The sequence below is a fragment of the Balaenoptera ricei genome, chromosome 3 (genome assembly GCF_028023285.1).
Source record: "Balaenoptera ricei isolate mBalRic1 chromosome 3, mBalRic1.hap2, whole genome shotgun sequence".
Taxonomy (NCBI): Eukaryota; Metazoa; Chordata; class Mammalia; order Artiodactyla; family Balaenopteridae; genus Balaenoptera; species Balaenoptera ricei.
In genome coordinates this window covers 90,232,298-90,256,697 of record NC_082641.1, presented here as the reverse complement: position 1 = coordinate 90,256,697, position 24,400 = coordinate 90,232,298, and the positions used below count along the sequence as shown (strand labels likewise).

General features: G+C 41.9%; 1 protein-coding gene across 1 annotated transcript in view; it reads right to left on the bottom strand.

Annotated features, from left to right (window-relative positions):
* The window catches only part of MAN2A1 (mannosidase alpha class 2A member 1), a 159,373-nt gene extending 135,751 nt beyond the window's left edge, over positions 1-23,622 (bottom strand). The window contains exon 1 of the mRNA XM_059916869.1: positions 22,978-23,622. Coding sequence (XP_059772852.1) covers positions 22,978-23,112 — 135 coding nt within the window. The 5' untranslated portion in view covers positions 23,113-23,622. The remainder of the gene's footprint in view (positions 1-22,977) is intronic.
* Positions 23,623-24,400: the final 778 nt, after the last annotated feature.

Genomic DNA, 24,400 nt, shown 5'->3' with positions numbered 1-24,400 from the left:
GATCTATACCCCCTTTCATATATGCTTTTTCCCCCCCTTCAAATTTAATTTTGTTAGGTTCAGCGTGTCACTCCATCACATCAAGATTTTTCTGCACTTGGATTCTGTCACTGAAGTATCCTTCATGAAGTGAATGTGGTTGGGTGAACAAGGCTCTAACAGTGACCATTAGACTCATTGGAAAGGCTGCTCAAAATTACAGATCCCTGGGATTCATCCTGGAATCTCAGTAGGGCCCCAGAAACTGCAGTGTTAATGTTCCACAGGTGACTCTGGTGATTAGCCAACTTTGGGACCTATGGCTCTGACATCATGCATTTCAGTGAAATACCTAAGAGAATTGCAGCAGACAATAAACCATTTGGCAAGTCATCCCTCAACTCCCCACAGGGTGACATGAATTCACAGACCTGCACCCTTTGATAATCTGTTTAAATATATATTAACTCTCCTCCATCTCATGCTCTAGGATATTACACCTTACCACATTTTTATTTTTAAATAACAGCACATAATGATTACTTTTAATGACTCCTTTACCAGATGACGGTAAAGGCAGTTTAGCTAAATAGTTAAGCACATGGGCTCTGGGTCAGACTGTCTGGGTTCCAATCCTAGATCTGGCACTTACAAGCACTGTGACCTTGAGAAAGTACAACAGCTTAACTTTGGGGAGCCTCAGTTTCATTACGGGCTAAATGCAGTGCTAATACCCATTGCTTGGAATGGTTGTCAATGAACTTAGCACAGAACCTGCCACCAAGTAAGCACTCAAGAAGATATTACTGCTGCTACTGCTATAAAAAAAGTTTGGCTTTCTAAAATTACTTTGAAGGGGAACAACAACTGTGATTAAGAACAGACTCTAAAGCCAAGTCAAGTGAGTAGCATAACCAAAATAGCAGCATAGGAGACCCCAGCCTCCACCTTCCCACAAAGATCAACAATTAGACAGCTATCCACAAACAAAATAGTCCTGGGAGAGCTCTGGAGTCTACTTACAGAATTTCAGCAACACAGTGGAACAACAACAACAACAACAACAAACTGAGAATACCACACAAAAAAAGAAGCAAAGCAGCTTCATTTTGCCTGCATCATGCCATCCCCCAAGCCAACACTGTTCAATGCCAAGAGGGAACTCCACAGCTAGAAAGAGTTCCCCTTGCTGGGAAAGAAAAGTGGGTAAGCGATCAACCTCCTCAGCCCTTTGGAGCACTGTACAAAGAGACACATAGAGACACCTAGGAACAAGGAAGGAAAGCAGGGGCTACCAGTAGCAGTCACACAGCAGGAGTTCACAGTGACCTGCACTGCAGAGAAGCCCAGCAGCTTCCATCACTGAAGAAGGAACCAATGGCTAGCACAGTAGTCACAGAACCCCTGCAGATTTCACCAGTTTTCACCCCACATGTATTCACATTCATTGACTCCAGCCACCTGTGTCCCTTCCTGCTTCCTCCACACCCATCCCCTCTGGAGCCCAGGAACCACATCAGCAGCCAAACCAGGCCTCTGTGGCTGCTCAAGTGCAAGATTCCAGCCTAGACCCTCACTACTATGGGAGCCCCTCCAGCTGTGCACTTGCAAGCTGCTGCCAACCTGATGCCTATCACCAGCCTCCATCACCTGCGTACACCCAGGAAGAGACTGTGCAGCCATGGGGAAGCATGCCTACTGCGAGGGCCCCTACAGCTGCTTGTGGGTCAGGATGTGGTCCTGTCTTCTGTCACCAGCAGGCAACACTGTGCCCACCGGTAGCTAGACCTGCCAGCTAGACCTGCCAGCTGTGCCCCTGCACACCCCAAGACTGCCCCTGTCACCAGTCTCCACTGCGGCGTGCTCATGGTGAGACCGAGCAGTCACAGTAGTACACATCAACCACCAGGGGCCCTGCAACTACCAGTGTACCCGTAGTTGGCTCCAGCTTTGCTGCCTGACTTGTAGTGCCACAAATACATGTATGTCTGCAACCAGCCCTGCCACTTCACTGGCCCCTGTAGCTGGCTCCCATGGCCAAATGTGTGCACACCACCAGCTCTGGCCATCACTGCTGTCTGCTCTGATACCTAGCCATTGAACCTAGCGATGCCACTGAGGACTCAGACAGCCCTTGCAGCCACTGAAAACAGCCTGCATCACTCACCAGAGACCACACATATCAATGTTGTGAAATCCAGTGGCCTGAGCCAAAGAGACATCACACTGACCCCCAAAACTGATGTAGCCACACACCCCTGCACTTGACCTGGGATCACAGCATGCTCCAGCATGCCCCCACCCACAGGTGAAAGGCTTCTCTTACCAGTCAGTCCATAGTTTGGAGGAGGTCACTGCTTCTTCAAATGCAGACACCTTTACTAGGCTACAGGGATCACAAAGAATCAGGGAAGCATGACTCCACCAAAGGAATACAGTAAACCTCTAGTAATTGGTCTCAAACAAATGAAGATACAGGAATTGCCCAACAAATAATTCACAATTGTTCAAAAGATGCTCAGAGAGTTACAACAGAACTCTAGATAAGAGTAATAGAACACAGATAAGCAACATAACAATATCATAAAAACAATATAAGAAAAAAATGAGAAGTTCAATGAAGAGATGGAAAACATATATAAGAACCAAAGAAGAAATTTTCAAGCTGAAGAATACAATGATCAGTAGAGAGCTCTAACATCAGACTTGACCAAGCAAAGGAAAGAATAAGTGAGTTCAAAGATAGATCAATTGAAATCATTCAATCAGGAGAAAAAAGAAAAAGGAATGAAAAAGAATTTTAAAAGCCTACGTGTTCTGTGGGGATACCAACAAAAGAACCGTTTTGCAAATTATTGGAGTTTGAGAAGGAAAAGAGTGCAGAAAGCTTATTTAATGAAATAACGGCTGAGAACTTTCCCAAACTGAGGAGACATTTGGATATCAGGTTCATGAAGCTAATAGGTCACCAAACCAAATCAATTTAAATTGATCCTCTCCAAGACACAGTTTAATAAAATTGACAAAAATCAAAGACAAAGAAAAATCTTAAAAGCTGGAAGAGAAAAAAAGCGTGTAAAGTTCAAGGGAACCCCCAATAGGCTACTGGTGGATTTCTAAGCAGAAAACTTATGGGGCAGGAGAGAGCAGGATGATATATTCAAAGTGCTGAAAGAAGAAAACTGCCAACCAAGGATACTTTACCTGGCAAAGCTGTCCTTCAGAAATGAAGAAGGGATAAAGACTCCCCCAGACAAACAAAAGCTAAGGGAACTCATCACAACACCTGCCTTACAAGAAATGCTGAAAAAAGTCTTCCAGCTGAAAACACACTAATTAGTAACATGAAAACATATAAAATACAAAACACACTGGTAAAGATAAGTATATAGTCAAATTCAGAATACTCTAATACTGTAATATAGTACAGTGGAGTGCTAACCATTTAACTCTAATAAAAAAGTTATATATATACATATATATGTATATATATATATACACATATATACAATGGAATATTACTCAGCCATAAAAAGGAACGAAATTGGTTCATCTGTAGAGACGTGGATGAATCTAGAGACTGTCATTCAGAGTGAAGTAAGTCAGAAAGAGAAAAACAAATATTGCATATTAACGCATATATGTGGAACCTAGAAAAATGGTACAGATGAACCGGTTTGCAGGGCAGAAATTGAGACACAGACGTAGAGAACAAACGTATGGACACCAAGGGGGGGAAAGCAGCGGCAGGTGGGGGTGGTGGTGTGATGAATTGGGAGATTGGGATTGACATGTATACACCGATGTGTATAAAATTGAAGACTAATAAGAACCTGCTGTATAAAAAAATAAATAAAATAAAATTCAAAAAAAAAGTTAAGGAAAAAGCATTAAAATAACTAGCTACAGTAATTTGTTAATGGATACACAATCTAAAAAGAGGTAAATCGTGACTTCAAAGGGGGGCGTAAAAGGGTAAAGTTTTTGTCTGTGATCTAAGTTAAGTTATCATGGTAAAATAGACTATTATAACTATAAAATGTTTTATGTGAGCCTCATGGTAACCACAAAGCAAAATGCTACAGCAGATTCACAAAAGACAGAAGAGAATCAAAGCATACTGCTACAGAAAATCAAGTCACAAAGGAAGGCAGCAAGACAGGAATAAAGAACAAGGGAACTACAAAACAGCCAGACAACAAGATGATATTAGTAAGTTCTTACCAATCAGTAATTACTCTAAATGTAAATGCATTAAATTCTGCAATCAAAAGACAGAGTAGCTGGATGGACAAAAAGCAAGACCTAACTATATACTGGCTACACAACACTCACTTCAGCTTTAAGGACATACACAGATTCAAAGTGAAGGAGTGGAAAAAGATATTCTGGGGAATTCCCTGGTTCCCTGGTCTAGTGGTTAGGATGTAGTGCTTTCACTGCCGGGGCCCAGGTCTGATCCCTGGTTGGGGAACTAAGATTCCGCAAGCCATGTGACCCAGCCAAAAAATAAATAAGTAAACTAGGAATTAAAAAAAAAAAAAGATATTCTGTGCAAATGGAAACCAAAACTGAACAGAAGTAAATATAATTTTATCAGACAAAATAGACTTTAAGACAAAAATGGTAAAAAGAAACAAAAAGGTCATTATATACTGATAAAGCAATCAATTAGTCAACAAGACATAACACTCCTAAATATATATGTGCCCAACATTGGAGCACCTAAATATATTAAGCAATTATTAACAGACCTGAAGGAAAAATAGGCAATATAATAATAGTAGGGGACTTCAGTACCCCACATTCCACAATAGATCATCCAGACAGAAAATCAACAAGGAAACATTGGACTTGAGCCATACTTTGGAATGAAAGGACCTAAGGGACCTATATAGAACATTTCAACCAATAATAGCAGAATACATATTCTTTTCAAGCACACATGGAACATTCTCCAGAACAGACGATACGATAGATCACAAAGCAAGTTTAGCAAATTTAAGAAGACTGAAAGTACATCAAGTATCTTTTCCCACCAGAATGGAATCTAACTAGAAATGAACTAACAGGAAGAATGCTGGAAAATTCACGAATATGTGGAAATTACATAACACGCTCCTGAATAACTAATGGGTCAAAGATGAATCCAAAAGGGAAATCAAAAAATACCTTTACACAAATGAAAAGGGAAACACAGCATACCAAAACCCAGTAAATGCTGCAAAAGCAGTTCTAAAAGGGAAGTTTATAGTGATAAATGCCTACATTAAGAAAAAAGAAAGGTCTCAAATAAACAACGTAACTTTACAACTCAAGGAGCTAGAGAAAGAAGAACGAACTAAGCCCAAAGTTAGCAGAGGAAGGAATTAACAAATATTAGAGCAGAAACAAATGGAAAGATATCCCTTGTTCATGAGTCAAAACAACAAATATTGTTAAAATGTTCATATTACCCAATGCCATCCCTATCAAAATTCAATGCAATCCCTATCAAAATTCCAATGGCATTTTTTCAGAAATGGAAAAAATAATCGTGTAATTTGTATAAAATGATGAAAGACCTCAAAAAGCCAAAGCAATACTGCGAAAGAAGAGTAAAGCTGGAGGCAACACACTTCCTGATTTTAAACTGTACTACAAAGCTATGGTAATCAAAACAGTATGGTACTGGCATAAAAACTGACACATAGGCCAATGGAACAGAATCAGGAGCTCAGAAATAAATCCTCACATACATGGTCAACTAATATTTGGCAAGGGAGCCAAAAATACTCAATGAGGAATGGATATTCTATTCCATAAATGATGTTGAGAATACTGGAAAACCACAAGCAGAAGAATGGAATTAGACCCCAATCTTATACCACTGAAATGGATTCAAGACTTAAACATAAGAACTGAAACTGTAAAACCCCTAGAAGAAAACATAAGGAAAATGTTTGACATTGGTCTGGGCAACAATTTTTTGGATATGACCCCAAAAGCACAGGAAACAAAAGCAAAAATTAGTACATGAGACTACATCAAACTAAAAAGCTCTGCACAGCAAAAGAAATAATCAACAAAACAAAAAGGGAACCTATGGAATAAGAGAAAATATTTGCAAACATGTATCTAATAAGGGGTTAATACCCAATATATAAAGAATGCATATAACTCAATAGTTAAAAAAAAAAAACTGATTAAAAATTGGGCAGAGGAATAGATATTTTTCCAAAGCTGATATACAGATGGCCAACAGGTACATGAAAAGGTACTCGACAGCACTAACCATCAGGGAAATGCAAATCAAAACCACAATGAGATATCACCTATCACCTCATAATGGATAAAATGGCTGTCATCAAAAAGACAAGAGGTAACAAGTGTTGGTGAGGGTATGGAGAAAATAGAACCCTTGTGCACTGCCGGTGGGAATGTAAACTGGTGCAGCCATCGTGGAAAACAGTATGGAGGTTCCTCAAAAAATTAAAAATAGAACTACTATATGATCCAGCAATGCCACTTCTGGGTATGTATCAAAAGGAAATGAAAACAGGATCTCAAAGAAATGTTCACTGCAGCATTACTCACAACAGCCAAGATACCAAAACAATCTAAGTGTCCATCAACAGATGAATAAAGAAAATGTGGTACATGTGTACACACACACACACACCTTAGCCATAAAAAAAGAAGGAAATTCTCTATTTGTGATAATACAGATGGGCCTTGAGGACATTATGCTAAGTGAAATAAGTCAAAAAAATACATATACTATGTGGTATCATTTACATGTGGAATCTAAAAAATCATAGAAAGAGACTAGAATGGTATTAATAGTTACTCGGGGCTGGGAGGAGGGGAAAACGGGGAGATGTTAATCAAAGGGTACAAACTACCAGTTATAAGATGAATAAATTCTGGGGATCTAATGTATAGCATGATGATTACAGTTAACGATACTGTATATAAATATGTGTTCCCACCACAAAAAAGAAATGGCAATTATGTGAGGTGATGGATTTGTCAACTAATATTATTAGAGTAATCATTTCATAATATATACATGTATCAAATCATCATTTGTATACCTTAAACTTATATAATGTTGTATGTCAATTATTTCTCAATAAAGCTGGAAAATAAAATAAGATAAAAAATAAAGCCTAGCCAAATTTGAATTATGGTTCCACTATTAATAGCTGTATAACCTTGGGCAAGTTACATAATTTCTGTGCCTCAGTTTCCTCATCTGTAAAATGGGGATCACTAATAATACCTAACTCATAGGATGGTTATGAGTGTTAAATTAGTTGGCATACACAAATCAGTTTAAATAGTGCCTGGTGTGGTAGGCAGAATAATGGCCTCCCAATGATGTCCATGTCCTAATCCCTGAAAACTGTGAATCTGTTACTTTACATGGCAAAAGGAACTTTGCTGATGTGATTAACTTAAGATTTTTGAGATGGGGAGACTGTCCTAGAATATTCAGGTAGTCCCAACATAATCACATGGGGCCTTATAATGGAAAAGAAGGTGATGGAAGAGTCACAGTCAGAGGAGATATGAAGACAGAAGAGCAGGTCAGAGTGATGCCAGGCTAGAAGGGGACCTTTGAGCCAGCAAATGCAGGCAGCCTCTAGAGGCTGGAAAAGGTGAGGAAATGGATTCTCCCTTAAAGTCTCCATAAGGGAATCAGCCCTGCCAACGTCTTGATTTTAGTCAAGTAAGACCCTTTTCAAACTTCTGATCTGCAGAACTGTAAGATAATACATTTTTCTTGTTTTAAGCCACTAAGTTTGTTGTGATTTATTAGGAAAGTAATACACCTGGCAGAGAGCTGTCCTATATAAAGCTCAGCAAGTATCCTTACACTCGAAGCCCCTGTCAGTGGAAGTCTGCCCAAATGCCCATCAGAAGAGGTGGAGAGCTGGGAGCCTAAGGAGCTGAGAGCCCGTACAATGGAGCAAGGAAGGTGAGACCGTGTGACTTTATAAGCTGTTTCCCACGGGCATATTTTGATCTAACAAGCCTATATACTATCTTTGAATAAAGGAGGCAGGAAAAGATGTTAGGGTTAAAAATATTTTTCAGGGAAAGAAACATCCATCTCTTCCTCCTGGACAGTTTTGGGATCAATGAACAAAAAGTGTTTTAAAGCTATCCTGGTGCTGTAGTGAAGCAGTGGAGGAAGAGGTTACTGCAGTTTGCCAGGTAAACACCGAGGTAGCCAGGGCCGAGCCAAGGCAGCAGAGGTGGAGGAATGTGAAAGGATGTGACAGGACAGATGAACTGGGCGGGGTGGGGGGTGGGGGTCTGGGGGGCAGGAAAGCAAGAAAAATGGCCCCTTATTTTTGCTGAGACAACTGGGAGGATGATGGTTTTTGCTGGGGAACTGGGAGGATAGTGGGTGGCATTTTAAGAAAACAAGGAATGTTGGGGAAGATACAGAGTGAGGGGCAAAGGTTCCATTCTGGAACTATTAGATAGCTCAATGGTGGTGTCACACTGACATGCAAGTTTGAAAGTCAGGAGAATATATAAACTTGAGTGGTCAGTATAAATATGAATTTAAGGCCGTGGGAATGAATGGGATTACCCAGAGAGAGAGTGCACAGATCTGCCTTTTATCATTGTAAAAGGCTCACCAGGCAATTCTCACACATATCCAGTTAAGAACCACTACATTAAAGCTAAATATAGGAACAGTGATTTGGTAAAAGAGAGTCTGTATTTCCAGCAGGGGTGTCACCGTTATTGCCTTAGTTCCACGTCAGTCAGCTGCTATGCAACTATACAGAAAGATCCTGCTATTTAGTCAGATCTCAGGCACGTGACAGGAAAGCATTTTGGTTTGATAAAATGACAAGTCACCCAAGTGACCACTCCACCCCTTAAGATGTGCAGTGCTGAGGCCAGAAAGAGTGTGAACTAAGGCTGTGGCCACAGTTATGTATGTAACTCTACTACTCTATCAACAAGCCACAAACCACAGTTACAAATGACCTTTCAGTGATTTACCCAGACCTGGAGCTGATCATGCCTGAATCTCTTCCAAGGTACTGTCTTTGTGCTTCTACTTGCCCATTCAAAGAAATAAATGCCCTCACCGTGGGAGCACAGAGAATACTTAATTACATAATACCCTGCCAAAACACAAGAGCCAAGGCACTCTTCGCCCTGGAAATCATCATTCATAAATCTCACACCTGCCTAGGTGTGACGGTAACAAAGGCTACTTGGATGTAGGTATATGAATAGAGTGCCAAGTGCCTGTGAAGGGAAGAGCTGGGACTCCAAGTTCACCATCCCTTGCTTCCTTCAGGGAACCCAAAAGACTTCTCCTGGCTGCATGTGGGTAACCACTCTGCAGCTGCTGGAATCACTACAGAGGATCCCAGCCCTGACCCAGAAAAACAACAGGCCACAGTGCTTCTCCCCATCTTTGTAATCCCATCCTCTCACCACCTTCAAAGTACAGTCAGGATTCCAGTTGCTGGCAGCTTTCTGTGAGCTCCAGGACGCAGCTCTCCTTCTACCCTATGGGTTTCCAGATGTTTACGGAAATTGGAACCCTATCATCCCCGTCCACAGCAGCCCAATGCAGCTGCACAGGAACCACCTCCTGTTGAGGCAACATTTTTGGCACCAAGCCACTGTATAAAGTGAAATTCTGCAAAACAGGTATCTTTTTAAAAATGATTAAGAGAACAAGGCCTTGCAGGCAGCACAAAATGTTTACGCTATAAAATATTTTCATACAGTGCAGTTTTATTACTTTCAAATATAGTTAATAACTGCAATTAAGTGGCACTAAGCAAATTAGGTGTTGACTAATAGAATTCTTTAATTCAGCACTTTGCAAACTCTTCCATGGAACATTACTTTTCTTTATAGTTTTGCAATTTTTTAAAAAATCATACTAATTTTTCTTCTAAAACATATTTTATATTTTAATGGAATTTCTATTCTTACACATAGTACTCTGAGATAATATGTCAACAATGTATCCCACCCAAGAACATGCATAAAAGTTCATGGGATACACTTTCAGACTGCAAGAATTCCCAAGGAACCAGGATCATACTGTCATGCATTCATCTGATCAAAGACTTCTGGTCTATGTTGTTAATCTATCTTATATTTTTTGACATACGCCTGTCTTTGTACACAAAGGTTATTATGCACAATCCATTTATACTACCTAACTCGTTCTCCATGAAGGAATGGCATATATTATACTTTAGGATCTGCTAATAAAAGTTTTATCGACATTCTAATTTTACACAAGTAATTTTGAGAAACACAATTTTAATGTAAAAAGAAATTAACTGTCAAAAATGGAAAAAAACAAATCAACCTAAACAGTGTTAGCCTATTAAAATAAATGCAATTGGCATGTCTAAGACGGTTTTTCATACAGAAATAGTTCTGGGGAATCTCTGAAGGCAGGATTGTATTAAGTAGATAATCAGCCTACCTTCAGTCTTGTTTATACTATTCATTTCCTGAATAAGCCCCACTATTCCTTACAGACAAGAGACAGGTGTTTAGGCAAGCCCCACCTGAATTATTATAAATTCTGAATTTCCTTACTTTTCTTTACAAGCATCAAATATTCTAAAGTTTTACAAATCCTTTCCTAGTGACTTTGTAAAAATCGGTCTGATAGAGAACAGACTTGTGGTTGCTGAAGGGGACGAGGGGGGAATGGGTTGGGAGTTTGGGATTAGCAGATGCAAACTATTATATACAGAATGGATAAACAACAAGGTCCTACTGTATGGCACAGGGAACTATATTCAACGTCCTGTAATAAGCCATAATGGAAAAGAATATGAAAAAGAATGTGTGTATATATGTATAACTGAATCACTTTGCTGTACAGCAGAAATTAACACAACACTGTAAATCAACTATTCTTCAATAAAATAAATTTTAAAAAATATCAGTCTGAACCAATTGATCTACAAGGGCAAGGAGGAGCATGATAAATACCACAGACACAACAAAAGCAATAGTAAGGCACAATGTAACATAAAAGAATGTAAAGTAGCAAACTTCTAAATATCATACTATCAGCTACCAGAGATGAGTTAAAGATATTAATTTCTTGGGTTCTTCAATTTTTTTTTCTTTTAAACAGTTATTGGTTAGATCTCCCCTTAAAGTCACAATAAGTACTGGGGTTGGCCAAAAAGTTCATCCGAGTTTTTCCGTAACATCTTATGGAAAAACCCAAACAAACTTTTTGGCCAGCCCAATAGCTTGCATCTTGAGTGTTGTCATTTGGCCCTACAAATTTTCACGAATTGGTCTGGGGACAAAAAGAGTTCTTCTTCCGTTCTGGGGTGAGGGACGTGGGGCTAGCCACCATTCAAGTGGGACAGGCTCTTCTTTGCTATAAACAACAGGCAGTTTGGGGGTACCCTCAGAAATCTGTTTGATCTTCAGAACAACCTTGAGCTATGAGGCCCCTGCTTAGAGTGCTGCCTTTTGGTCTTTAATAAATCTCTCTCTTCCTCCCTCTCCCTCCCCCACCCCTCAACATACACACGCGCGCACACGCGCACACACACACCCCACATGCACACACACACACAGAGTAATCTATTTTTTGTTCTTATAACCTAGAAAAAATAATTTAGTCCCATAATTTGGGCCAAAGGTGAGATGGGCCTTTTTTCATTTCCTACTGAAATGCTTCTTTGTAGTCCTTCCTCATGATAGCCTTATCTTTTCTGAGGTATGCTGATCAATGAGCTGGTTTCTGACAATTTGAATACAAGCTGCTGCATTTTATTAACATCTGCTATACAGTAATCTTAATCTAAGAAGCATAGCTTTTGGCTATAAGAAATGTTACTTGGCTCTCTGCTCTCTTCTCACAAAGCAAAGTCCCAACTGAGCTCATTCATTCTCGACTGTGCTGATGATACCAGATCAGCATCTCCCTTCCCCGATCTCTCACTCTGGCACTCCAGCCCACTTGGCTATTTCCACTCACATCCACCTCATCATAAACGAAACTGAACTTGGCTTCCCAAACTAGCTATCCTTCCAACCATCCCCTTCTGCAAGCAGTACAAGCAGTCTCCAAATGCCCCAAAGGAAAAAGGTGGGAGAACCTTTTTTACTCAAGCCACCCATCATTACCCTTTATCAAATCCGTCAGAAAGCCCAATGCTTCTTCTTACAAAATGTCTCCACATTTTCCCTCTTCCTCTTGACTCCAGCCAATTCAATACTGGTACAGGGATTTACTGCCTTATGTCTGTATTACCTCAAACAGATTCTCAGCTGCCTTCCTGCTTCTGAGTCTTCCTACACACCTGCTACCGGAATAATTTAGATTTAATATTCTCTTAGCTCCCTTCCAGGTCTAAAATTTTCTATGAAATTAATTCTCCAACATTGGTTTTCTCAAGCAGCTTCTTGACATACTCAATAACTTCGAATGGTTCACCACCATCCAACTCATAACTCCTCGCACTGGCTCTCAGGAAAATTCACAATCTGATCCCAAACTACCTGCTGTGTTTTCCCAATTACTCTTTACAAACTCCAAATATTATAAATCAAACCAGCCTCCTTACCTCTTCTCACGGTGCCAGGCTCCAAGCCTTCGGAAGCACTGTACTTCACACTAGGAATGTCCTTTCTCCTTTCAAAGTCCTACCCAATCAGAAAAGCCTAGCTTCTGTCCCATGTCCTTTGGTCAGTTGGAGCTAGGCCATTACACGAACTTAGTTCTGAATTCTCTTTAAGGCCTTTGCCCTTATATTAAGAATATAAATTAAGATCATGGATTCTTGTTTTATTCTTAGCTCCTTTATACCCAGAACCTACAAGCGTGCCTTGTACATATACATACTATATAAACCTCCGTTCATTGGTAATAGTTAGCATTTATTGAGCATTTGCTACATGCCAGGCACTGTTCTAACTTTTTAAAATTAACTCTTCTAAAGAATAACTAAATAACACTCAACTGTCTCTAATTGTTTCAGAAATGGCAGTTGTGTCTCCTCAAATAACTAAGAAGCTCTATCAAAAAGCAAATAATATACCTGGCATGTCTATCACAATTTCCATAGTACCTAACGCATAGTGAGTCATCAAGTATATGCTGGCTGTAGTACAACAGAAAGATCACTGAATTACAGGACAGCAAGCATGTCCCAGGTATGCTATGACTAGTTATGGGACCTAAGCCAAAAGACAAAAACAAAACTGCTGAGGTCCAGTTTACATGTCTGTGTCCTTATCTGAAAAATCAAAGACTAAATTACCTAACCTTGGAAGGGCCCTCCAAAGATTCTATGACTCTCTCCTCTTATGACTTTTCTGGGGTACTGATGACTATTAAGAGAATGACTACCTCACTGGATTCTAAAAACACAAATTCAGGACTTCTTTTATGTAGAAAATAATTCTGAGAATGATTCAGACTGTCAGGCTTCCATCCTCTAATGCTCCACAGGTAAAAATGTTGCCACAAAGGTCAGGACCAATAAATTCCACATTCCTCCACACCTGCAGTAGGGAAAAGAGGGTAAATGCTGCAAAGTACACCTTCAGGCCCAACGTACAGCTTCACCCTGAAGAGGAAGAGCTTCCCATTACAAAACTAAACACCATCAGACCTGGAAGAAACATGTATTTAGAAGAAAAAAATCACTGGCAAGTTTCCCGGCTCTCCAGACTCCTGATTCAGGACAATAATGTTCACTGGTAGGATCAGGTCCCATTCGGGGCCTGCTCTGCCTTTGCAAAAAGCATTTGATTTCGCTGGACTTCTGAAGGCAACTACCTGCAAAGGAAGCCAGCGAGGAAATCCATTTACATGTGAAAAATGCACACATGCATATATTTAAAAATTAAAAAAAAAAACAAAAACACTTAAAAGTTGCACCACTCAATGAGACGCATTACACTCATTTTGTTCAGAGGAAGTGTACTACATTTTAATGGTGACAGTAAAGTCTTTGAGGACACAAATGGGATGGCGGCCTGTGCCACAGGAATGATGAAAGTCACACATAATCATTAAGAAGCATGAAGAAGGATCAAAATTAGCAGGAATTAATTACTCTTGGATAACCAGAGTAGCACAGTGCCCCTGCAGACGCCCTGGTAGTCAGTTCTTTGCCTTCAAGCTGAGCAGTCGTCGGGGTCCCAGAGATGACTGCCAAGTTCCGGCCCTAGATCTATGGTTTTTGCAGAAGATACCTTTTGCAGAAGGACCTGGGCTCTCCTTCTACAGTACTAACCAATCCAAGCAGTCAGATTAGGCTCAGAATTCAGCCCGTCTGTGAATTACAGCAAATCCAAGACACAATAAAGTCATGGTTTGCAATCTCAAGACTATGGATCAATTTTGCTTAGTTCATGCCCTAGAACCCTCTGTCCCAGATCGGTCCCAGAGTGAGAAATCTTCAGGTGATAGAAGGGAAACAAATTAAACATGTCAAGCATGCCCATGCTCTAGCACAGAAGTTCCCCAAGGACGCTTGGAAATCTATGAAACACACAGACAACACAAGTTTTAAACCACACTCTCAAAACACAAACTAAGTTTGAGTAATGCTTACCTAATAACCAGTTTATGAGAATTTTGTTTGTTTTTACTTAACCCACCTCTGCTTCAACAGATCTAACCACACTATTTGCCTCCAATGTTAATAACAGAGAAATACGGTTTAAACCAAGGGTTGCCAAACTTTTTCTGCAAAGGGTCAAACAGTAAATATCTCTGGCTTTGTAGGCTACGCTTTCTGTCGCAACCTCTCAACTCTGCCCTTGTAACACAAAAGCAGCCAGAGATGATTCGATTCACAGAGGAATGAGTGTGACCATATTTAACCATGACATATTTAACCATTTTAAAATGTAAGAATCATTCTTAGCTTGTGGCCCTACATAAACAGGTGTCAGGCCAGATTGGGCCCACAGTTAGCTGACTTCAGCAAAGTTCAAGACCAGAGGTCTTCGGACAAAAAGGAAGGAAGGAGAATATTTGCCCAGAACTTCGTTCTTTTCCTACCCCTACCTCCACCCCCCCTTTCTTTAAAAAGGCTGTTTAGAACAAAATGAAATGAACAGGAAGGAAGTCTCCATCCACTTTATTTTCCAGTTTCTTTCCCTGCTTTTTCTAATCTCAAAAAGGAATACAAAATGCAGTAACCAGAATCATCAGAATTAGCAGAAATAAAACAAGTAATACACTGAAGAAAGTAAATACCTTGCCTGAGAAAGCTTTAGACAACTCAAATTATTTTTGCATATGCCTTCCATACTACCTTATTACTAATCAATATATCTTATTTTCCTGTGCTAAAAGGCAAGGGGAATAAATCTAGACTACTGCTAAACTCTAACTAAGCTTGCGGAAAGTAAAACATGGTCTATTTACTATCACTTGACCAAATGCTTTTCTCAGAATAATAAGCATGTCCAATTTTTTTTTAATTAAGTTGCATTATAATAATCTTCCATTTTTAACTTGCATATGAACATAATCTACCCCTGTATTTTCTATAACATACTGCAATGCAGAATCCTAAAAATATAAGTGAATTTTGGGCATCTAGTGAAAGGATTCATTTCAGTCATCAAAAAAATGCTAGTTATCCTTGAGTATTAGAATTAAGCCTTTGGACTTAAATACAAGACGTGACACCATAAAACTCCTAGAAGAGAACATAGGCAAAACATTCTCTGACATAAATCGTACCAGTGTTTTCTTAGGTCAGTCTCCCAAAGCAATAGAAATAAAAGCAAAAATAAACAAATGGGACCTAATCAAACTTATAAATTTTTGCACAGCAAAGGAAACCATAAACGAAACAAAAAGACAACCTATGGACTGAGCGAAATTATTTGCAAACAATGTGACTGACAAGGGCTTAATTTCCAAAATACAAAAACAGCTCAAACAACTCAAAAAACAAACAACCCAGTCAAAAAATGGGCAGAAGACATAAACAGACATTCCTCCAAAGAAGACATACAGATGGTCAATAGGCACATGAAAAGATGCTCAACATCTCTAATTATTAGAGAAATGCAAATCAAAACTACAATGAGATACCACCTCACACCAGTCAAAATGGCCATCATTAAAAAGCCTACAAATAACAAATGCTGGAGAGGGTGTGGAGAAAAGGGAACCCTCCTCCTACGCTGTTAGTGAGAATGCAAATTGGTGCAGCCACTATGGAGAACAGTATGGATGTTCCTCAAAAAACTAAAAATAGAGTTGCCATATGATCCTGCAATCCCACTCCTGGGCATTTATCCAGACAAAACTATAATATAATTCAAAAAGATACACGCACCCCTATGCTCACAGCAGCACTATTTACAACAGCCAAGACAGGGAAACAAACTAAATGTCCATCTAAAGATGAATGGATAAAGAGAATATGGCATACACACACACACACACACACACACACACACACACACTAGACTATTACCCAGAAATAAAAAAAGAATGAAATAATGCCATTTGCAGCTACATGGATAGACCTAGAGATTATCCTACTAAATAAGGTGAGTCACAAAGAGAAAAACAAATACCATATGATATCCTTATATGTGGAATCTAAAATATGACACAAATGAACTTATCTACAAAACAGAAACAGACTCACAAACATGGAGAACAGACTTGTGGTTGCCAAGGGGGAGGTGGGAAGGGTTGGACTGGGAGTTTGGGACTAGCAGATGCAAACCATTATATATAGAATGGATAAACAACAAGGTCCTATTATATAGCACAGGGAACTATATTCAATATCCCATAATAAGCCATAATGGAAAAGCATAGGTAAAACAAGATATACACACACACACACACACACACATATATATAACTGAATCACTCTGCTGTACACCAGAAACTAACACAACATTGTAACTCTACTACACTTCAATTCAAAAAAAAAAAAAAAAGAATTAAGCCTTTTGATCACTCCTTCCTAAAATGCAAAGTGCTAACAAAGTGCTATGGGTATAAAGAATAGGCCTTTGGCTAGACTGCAGCCAAAGTGGTTTTCAACAGGGTTGATTTTCTTTCCCCCGGGGGACATTTAGCAATGTGCGGAGACACTTTTGCTTGCTACAAGTTGGGGAAAGGTGTTTCCGGCATATACTGGGTAGAGACCGGGGGTGCTGCTAAACATCCTATGATGCACAGGACAGCCCCCCACATCAAAGAATCCAGCCCCAAATGTCAGTAGCAAAGAGGTTGTGAGGCAGCCAAAGGTAGAGATGTACATGTTTAAACTAGCATTCTTCAAGGTTGATCTTTTCTTTAGATATAACGTGTTAAATTTACAAATTTACATGAAATATTTACTAGATACCTACTATGCACTGGTCTGCACAGAAGTACTGCAATACAAATAGCATTACCTTAAATACACTGTCTCACAGAAAAGCTACATTGTAACCTCAAGAGACTGAGTGTACTCAAATCAAATCATTTACTTCCTCCCTATCACAAGGCAAATTTAGCAATACTCAAGCACTAGGTCTCAACTCCATTTCAGAACAATCGACCCTCAAACTTGTTTGAACCTAAACACAGTTTCAACCCTAAAATTAGCAGCTTTGGTGTAACACCTATAACTGAAACAGAAACCCGTGTTAGCTAAAATGGCCTACACTTCCTCTCTTGATCAATTTACTAATCACAACTGTGAAAAGAAGCAAAATTTGCTCTTTCGAGTTCCTCCTCCTCTCTTCCACATGTACTATAAAAGCCGATGCTACCAGGAACATGACCACCAGGACGGAAGGGGCCAAAAACGCAATGAGGCCTTTGTAATCCAGCAACCAGAGATTACACCCCAGCTGTTGAATATCCTCCCATTTTCTTACAGATCTCCATGGAAGTGAGGGAACAACAAGGGAAAACTAAGACTGCTGGACTCAGAAAACTAAGAGTAAAAGCAGGGAATCAGAGGCAGCTACTAAACTACTCTTTCTAGGACAATCTCAACACTTAGTCCAGTCTGTCAAAAAAGGCCAAAGTTTTAACAGCTATCACCAAAAGCAACAGCTGACTCAAAATAAAAAACAACACATAAAAGTGGTAATTTTAGTCAATGTTTTGCCCACAGCCCAGATATCCTTTAATGCTAATTAATGAGTCACAGAGAAAAATCCCCTTCAGATAAACAGGATTGCAACATCTCCCAAGCAAAAGTATTTGTTTAGGTCCGTACAGCAGTGCTGATCTGGGAATAACACATTCAATTCAATTAAAAAAATAATAAACGTAAGCCTTCAGACCAGATGCAGTCATGACTGTCTGTCCTAGTTGGTGTATTGGAAGACTCTTGAGTCTTAGTGAAACATGCTGGCAGGACTGCTGGACTCTACTCGGGAGAGGGTGGAGGAAACCAGCCCTTTTCAGGGGCTTTTATGTTCTTGCACTCATTTCTCCTAAATCCCTGGTTGTCACCACGGTCAAGGTCAAAGTTCCATCACTTCCCAGAAGTCACAGCTCTCAAACAGTGTGCCCCAAGGAATGAAACAAACTCCCTTCTATACACCTGCACAAACCCCAACAAGTGCTATTGTTTATAAATAGAGTGCACTGGAGTGTGGAGAAGCAGGAAAAATCGTATTTTTCTGTTTATTATTCATAAGATTCACAGATTTCTAAAAGCAAGAAAAAACAACTGGGGGACTGAGGTCAACTTTAATTAAACATATACTGTGTTGAACTCTTAAGAAAGTACTAGAAATGTAAAGTGTTTAAGCATGTTTTTATATGTGTATTATATTTTCACAGTAAAAGTGAAAAAAAAAAAAAAGACATAAAAGTCCCCACCTACCAACGTCTTTCAATCAAATACTTAAAGACATTCACACTTTCTCACTTGATAAATGTTTTCTGGGCACCAAGATAAAATCTGAACTTCACTTTCACATTCTCCATCAGTCGCGATCTCTGAACTTTCAAGGGTTAATATGAATCGCTATGATCATATGCTATACTAGTTATGTAAAGATCGATCATTTGTTATACAAAACCTGAGCCATTAATTCTCCAGATCCAAACATAAGACATTAATAAGCCATCCTCTTATACACAATGTAGATAGTAAGAAACTTGTGAAATCGCTTGTAGGAAGTGATGAAGAATTTCAGGAAGACCTTAACAATGTTTCTCCTTTCCATCTGCTTGAATTCTTACATTACCTCAAAGCATCTTCAGGACATTAGGCCCTGGCCAGCCTCTCATTCACAGTGGAATTTTTATTAATTTTTCTAGCTGAGATTTATTAACCCTAAAATACACACAAGCTAAAACAGACAAAGCCACCTGTTGCCTCAAGGCCTCAAAGGAATTCCTCCCAGAAGCACAGGGGAAAGCCTTCCAAGGACTATCTCAGAGGCAGGCAGCCGCTCCAAGGTGGGAGAACCTGGAGCACCCAGAGTTGGGCCCACTTCCACCCCAGAGTCTGGCCAAGTGGTGGAAAACACAGACTTGGGGGAGGAGGTAAAAAGAAAGAAAGCCAGAATAACAGCAAATAGACTGCTCTCAACTGAAGACGGTTTTAAAACATATCTTGTTTACATGATGGACCATGTAAGGTTCCATGTTAACTGGAAGAAACTAAAATGGACAATTCAGAGGAAATCAATCCCTTTCTAGAGATATCATTCTACTAGACACCAAAAAGATTTATAGTGACTGACTAGCTTGGCTCTATTAAAACTAAGGAATTCAATACCCAAACTCATCAAAGAAATATAATTTAGTGCAACCTAGCTTTGCTATGCTTGGTGTTCTCGTCAGATTAAGATTTACATAGGAGTTAGGAGTAGTGAAAAAATAAAAATCAACTCAAATGCTGGGATGCTATGCTGCATAATGGTTTTCATTATCATGTTTAGCTCTCAAGCGAGCTAGAAGACATTCTGGGAGAGAGAGAAATCTCAAGCATTAAACGTTTCATAAAAAGGAGCACATTCGGTGGTCTGGAACTGAACCTGCAATATCTCTGAGGTATGCCTGTACCCTATGACCCAGCAATTGTACTCCTGGGCATTTTTCAGAGACATGAGGGCTTACGTTCACACAAAAATTGTACGTGAATGTTTATAATGTTCATAGCAGTTTTATTTGAAATAAACTGCCCCAAGCTGGAAACTACCCAGATGTCCTTCAATGGGTGAACAGTTAAACAAACTGTGCTCTATCTATGGACTACTACTCAGCAATAATAAGGAACAAAAGAAAAATGAAAAGATAACAACATCAGCAAAAAATGATAAGGAGCAAACATGTAACAACCTGGATGCCTCTGCCGAGATTTAGACTGAGTGAAAAAAGCCAATCCCCAAAGGTTGCACGCTACATGATTTCACGTGTCATTCTTGAAATGACAAAATTATAGAAATTGAGAACAGGTGAGTAATTGCCAGGGGCTAGAAGGGAACAGGGACAGGAGGAAAATGGTTGTGGCTATAAAAGGGCAATGTAAGGGGTCCTTGTGGTGATGGAAATATTCTGTATATTGACTGTATCAAGATATAAATATCCAGCGTGTGATACTGTATTACAGTTTTGCAAGATGGTACCACTGGGGGAAACTGGTAAAGGATACATGTGATCTCTGTATTATTACTTATACGTGCATGTGAATCTACAATTATCTCAAAATCAAACATTTTTTTAAAAAAAGGCATAAAAAAAAAAGCACATTCATTAGGGCTTCATAATAAAAACTCCTTTAAAAAAAAAAGTCATAAGCTAAGGAGCTGCAGAGCAGAATGCTCTATTTTCCACAAGCAAGTTGGGGGACTAAACAGGCAAAGGATTGCCAAGGGGCAGTACAGCATAGTAGCTGAGAGCTTAGACTCCAAAGGGTGCCTGTTGAAATCTCAGCTTTTAGCTGCGTGACTTTGGGCAAGTTACTCCCTCTGTGCCTAAGTTTCTTCAGCTACTGGGTGGTGATTGTGTGAATGCAGTTTACCATGTCAGACTAAGACACACAGGCTGATATCAGACATACAAGAGTTAGGCTTATACAGCATTTATCCAGTCCACCTGCGTGGGGATTCAGTGGCTCTCCAAAACTGAATCAGCAAAGGTGCCTTTTGCACCGAAAAGCCAGTACTGAAAATCTGAGAAAGGCAAACTTAAGTATAAAAAGTTCCACCTTCCAAACCCTCTCCCCTTGCACACAAAACAGAATACACGCAGGGCCTTCTCTTCCAGCAGCCACTGTCACTTTCCATTAAATGCTTTATGTTGTAAGCAGAGAACTTCAGCCCCTTGACAAGGACTAGGGCTGGATATTAAAATATTGGAATTAACTTCGTCTAAGACGTCCCAGTAACCAAATGACTCACTCACTTCTTTAGAAACAGTAAAATGTCAAGGTTGCCAGAGAACCCCAGCCCCAGATGTGTGCATAAATCATTGCAAAGTGTTCATCAAGTCAGAGCCAAAGGACATTACTCAAGATAACACTTTAAGTAAAATCTATCAGTTTTTATGGTTTTTCCTGTAATGGAGAAAATTCCAAAAAATAGGATTACTGGGGGAAAAATCATGGTAAGTTAAGCCCCAAAATTGTACAACATATTTTAAAAAGGCTTAGAACTCCTCCTTTTGCTCTGGCTTCAGAGGATTTACCCTTCCCCCCCCCCCCCGCCCCTTTTTTTAACTGTTTTATCCAATCTCATCAACAAGCACTGGACAAACTCTAAACTATCCCATAGTGTTTATCGCACTATATTTTCTCTCTAATACTACCTAAAAGCAAAAGCTTTTAAATTTTTTGATACATCTGTTTACAACCAGATTTTTAATACCTCTCGTCTGCAAGGCATTTTGAATGCTCTGTACTGATGACACCATCCACAAAGGGGTCTTTTTTTCACTTTCATAATAATTCAGGTAAAATTAGTAGTCTAATTTCATTAAACTCAAGCCTTTTGTCCTAGCGTTTCACAAGAACAAAAGGCAAGAATATTCTTTGGTCATTTACACTGTCACACAAAAGAAAAACAAACTAACAAACAAAAAAACACCAACTTGTTCACGTCCTACATTTCTCTACCCTTGAGTGAAGTAGTTGATAAATCAGCTTGTCAGAGTTTTGAGTTCTTCGGTTCATTCATTACAGGGGATACTACCCAATACCCAGTTTTACTAAAATTTCTGGATCGTACAGGTCATTGGCAAATCACTTGAAACAAATCGCACACGCGGTATATCCTCCCAAATAGAACCGATTGTCTCCGTTTGCTCATTTTTAGTAACCTGAGATAAAAGACTTAAGACGGGTCGTTTTCCCAACTCGTTTGACAATTTGACCGCTGGCTCGGGACTGAGCGCCCCATAGCTACAGGCTGGAGTATAACAAGCGCTTCCCCACCAGGCTCCCTCATCTGCTCCAAACAAGCCCCATGTAATAGCTGAAAAATGACGACACTAAAATCAACCCTACAGATTCATACCTTAGAGGTATGCAACATGGAATAAACTTTTTTTCCTCAAGCGACAGTGCAGTTAAAATAAATAAATAAATGAAACACCCAGATGGGGTTTGTTTGATTCATTTCCGCGACTGGGTGCGCGCAGGGTGTCTGTGCAGCTTAACCCTGTGTGGGCCTAGGGGCTCACCAACAGCTGTCAGGGGGCGCTGCGCCAACGAGGGAGCGCCTCACGCCGCGCCGGTTCACTGGCCAGCAGGTGACCACCCCAACAGGCCCGGGTGCGAGTGCGGGAACACAGCCACTTCCCCTGAGCGTGATCCGGCCACCGCACGCCGCCTGGTACTTTGTTAACTCCGCGCGCCCGGGATGAGGGGGCTGCGGAGCCCAGGCTGGAGGAGGATCCAAGCCTCCTCCAGTTTGGCCTCGCCCTGACGGAGCGCGGAGCCTCGGCGGGAGGGAGAGGTCACGGAGCAGCGGGTAACTACGGGCCCCCACCCCTACCCTCTCGGAGCCCCGTGTCCCCACTTCCTCGGTCCTTACCTGGGGAAAGGAGCCCTCGCGGCGCGGGCTCTTGGGGTAGTCTAAGTGACCCCGGTCCAGCATCAGGTAGAGCGAAAAGATCACCACACAAAAGATAGCGCTGCCAAACACGGTAAACTGGCGGCTTAACTTCATTTTTCCTCGATAGACTCGGGGACAGGGCACTGTCCTCACCCGGAGGAGGAGGCGGACTGTGGACTCCTGGAAGCGGCCGCCGGAGGCTCCCTGCTCCCGGGCTTGGGCTCTCCGCGCTCTCCGCTGCGGATGCAGGTCCGGGCGGCGCTCCGCACCTTATCTCCGGCGCCACCACGCGCCCTTGGCCTTCGCCCTGGCCCACCGCCCTCCGTGGGGCCGGGCGTCCCTCCTGAGGCGGGACTCGCCTGCAGCCCGGAAGGGGCCCGCTCAAACTAGATCTCGAGTTCAGCGCCGGCACCCGGCAGGGCGCGCGGGGCAGGCGGAGGAAAGGTCGCTGCCTGGACTTCCTGCCACCGTCGCCCCGACCAAGTCGGCAGGAAAAGTTTTCTCGACCAGGGCAGGCGTGTCCTCTTCACCCAGGAGGTGCGGGCTCGGCGGCTCTAGGGTCGGCGGCGCGGAACTGGGTCCGAGGAGCCGTGGGTAAAGAAATGAGTGGGAGGAGCCGGGCCCCACAACTTAGCGCCGGGACAGCAGGGCCCGCCCCCGTGGCACCGCCCCCGCCTCCCCCGACTGAGCCCCTTCCTGCTGCCGCCGCCGCCGCCGCTGAGGCCGGGCCGGGGTGCACCACGGGCGCGGGGGCGCACGGGTCCGGCAGGAGTTTCCTCCGAGCGCGCGTCCGCCCGCCGGCGCCTCCCGCCCCCCACCGCCCTTTTCGCTCAGCTCTCGGACCCGGGCTGCGCTGGGAGGGCGCAGGGGGCGGGCGGCGGCGGCGCGCGGAGGAGGAAAAGGAGAGCAAGGAGAGGACCTTCCCCGGAGAAAAGCCCGCTCCAGCTGCAGCCGCGAGTCCCCTCCCTCCCTCCCGCCCCGCAAATGCGGAGATGGCGGCGGCAGCTACGAAAGGAAACGCCGGTTCTCCAGCGCCACTCAGCGCTCCTGCACCGCCCGCCACGAGCAGGAGGAGACGGCGGCGGTGCAGTGGCCGCTGGGTCAATAGGCGCCGGCAGCCCCGGAGCTGAGCAGGCGGCGGGCCCCGCCTCCTCCCGACGCGCCGGGATGAGGGGGCGGGCTCCCCGGCGCCCAATCACAACGCGCCGCTTGCAGGGCCCGCCCCGCGTCGGCCTCCCGGAGCCCCCCGCGGTGGGAAGACCTCAGACTGCTTTTGTGACCTGGGAGGCAGTATTGCTCAAGTTGAGGCCCTGAGAGACCCTGGGGCGCCAGCAGCCCAGTTCTGCTGCGCTTTCTCCCCACTTGCTTTTCACTGCCCAGGTTTTCTGTCCTTGAGGTCCCA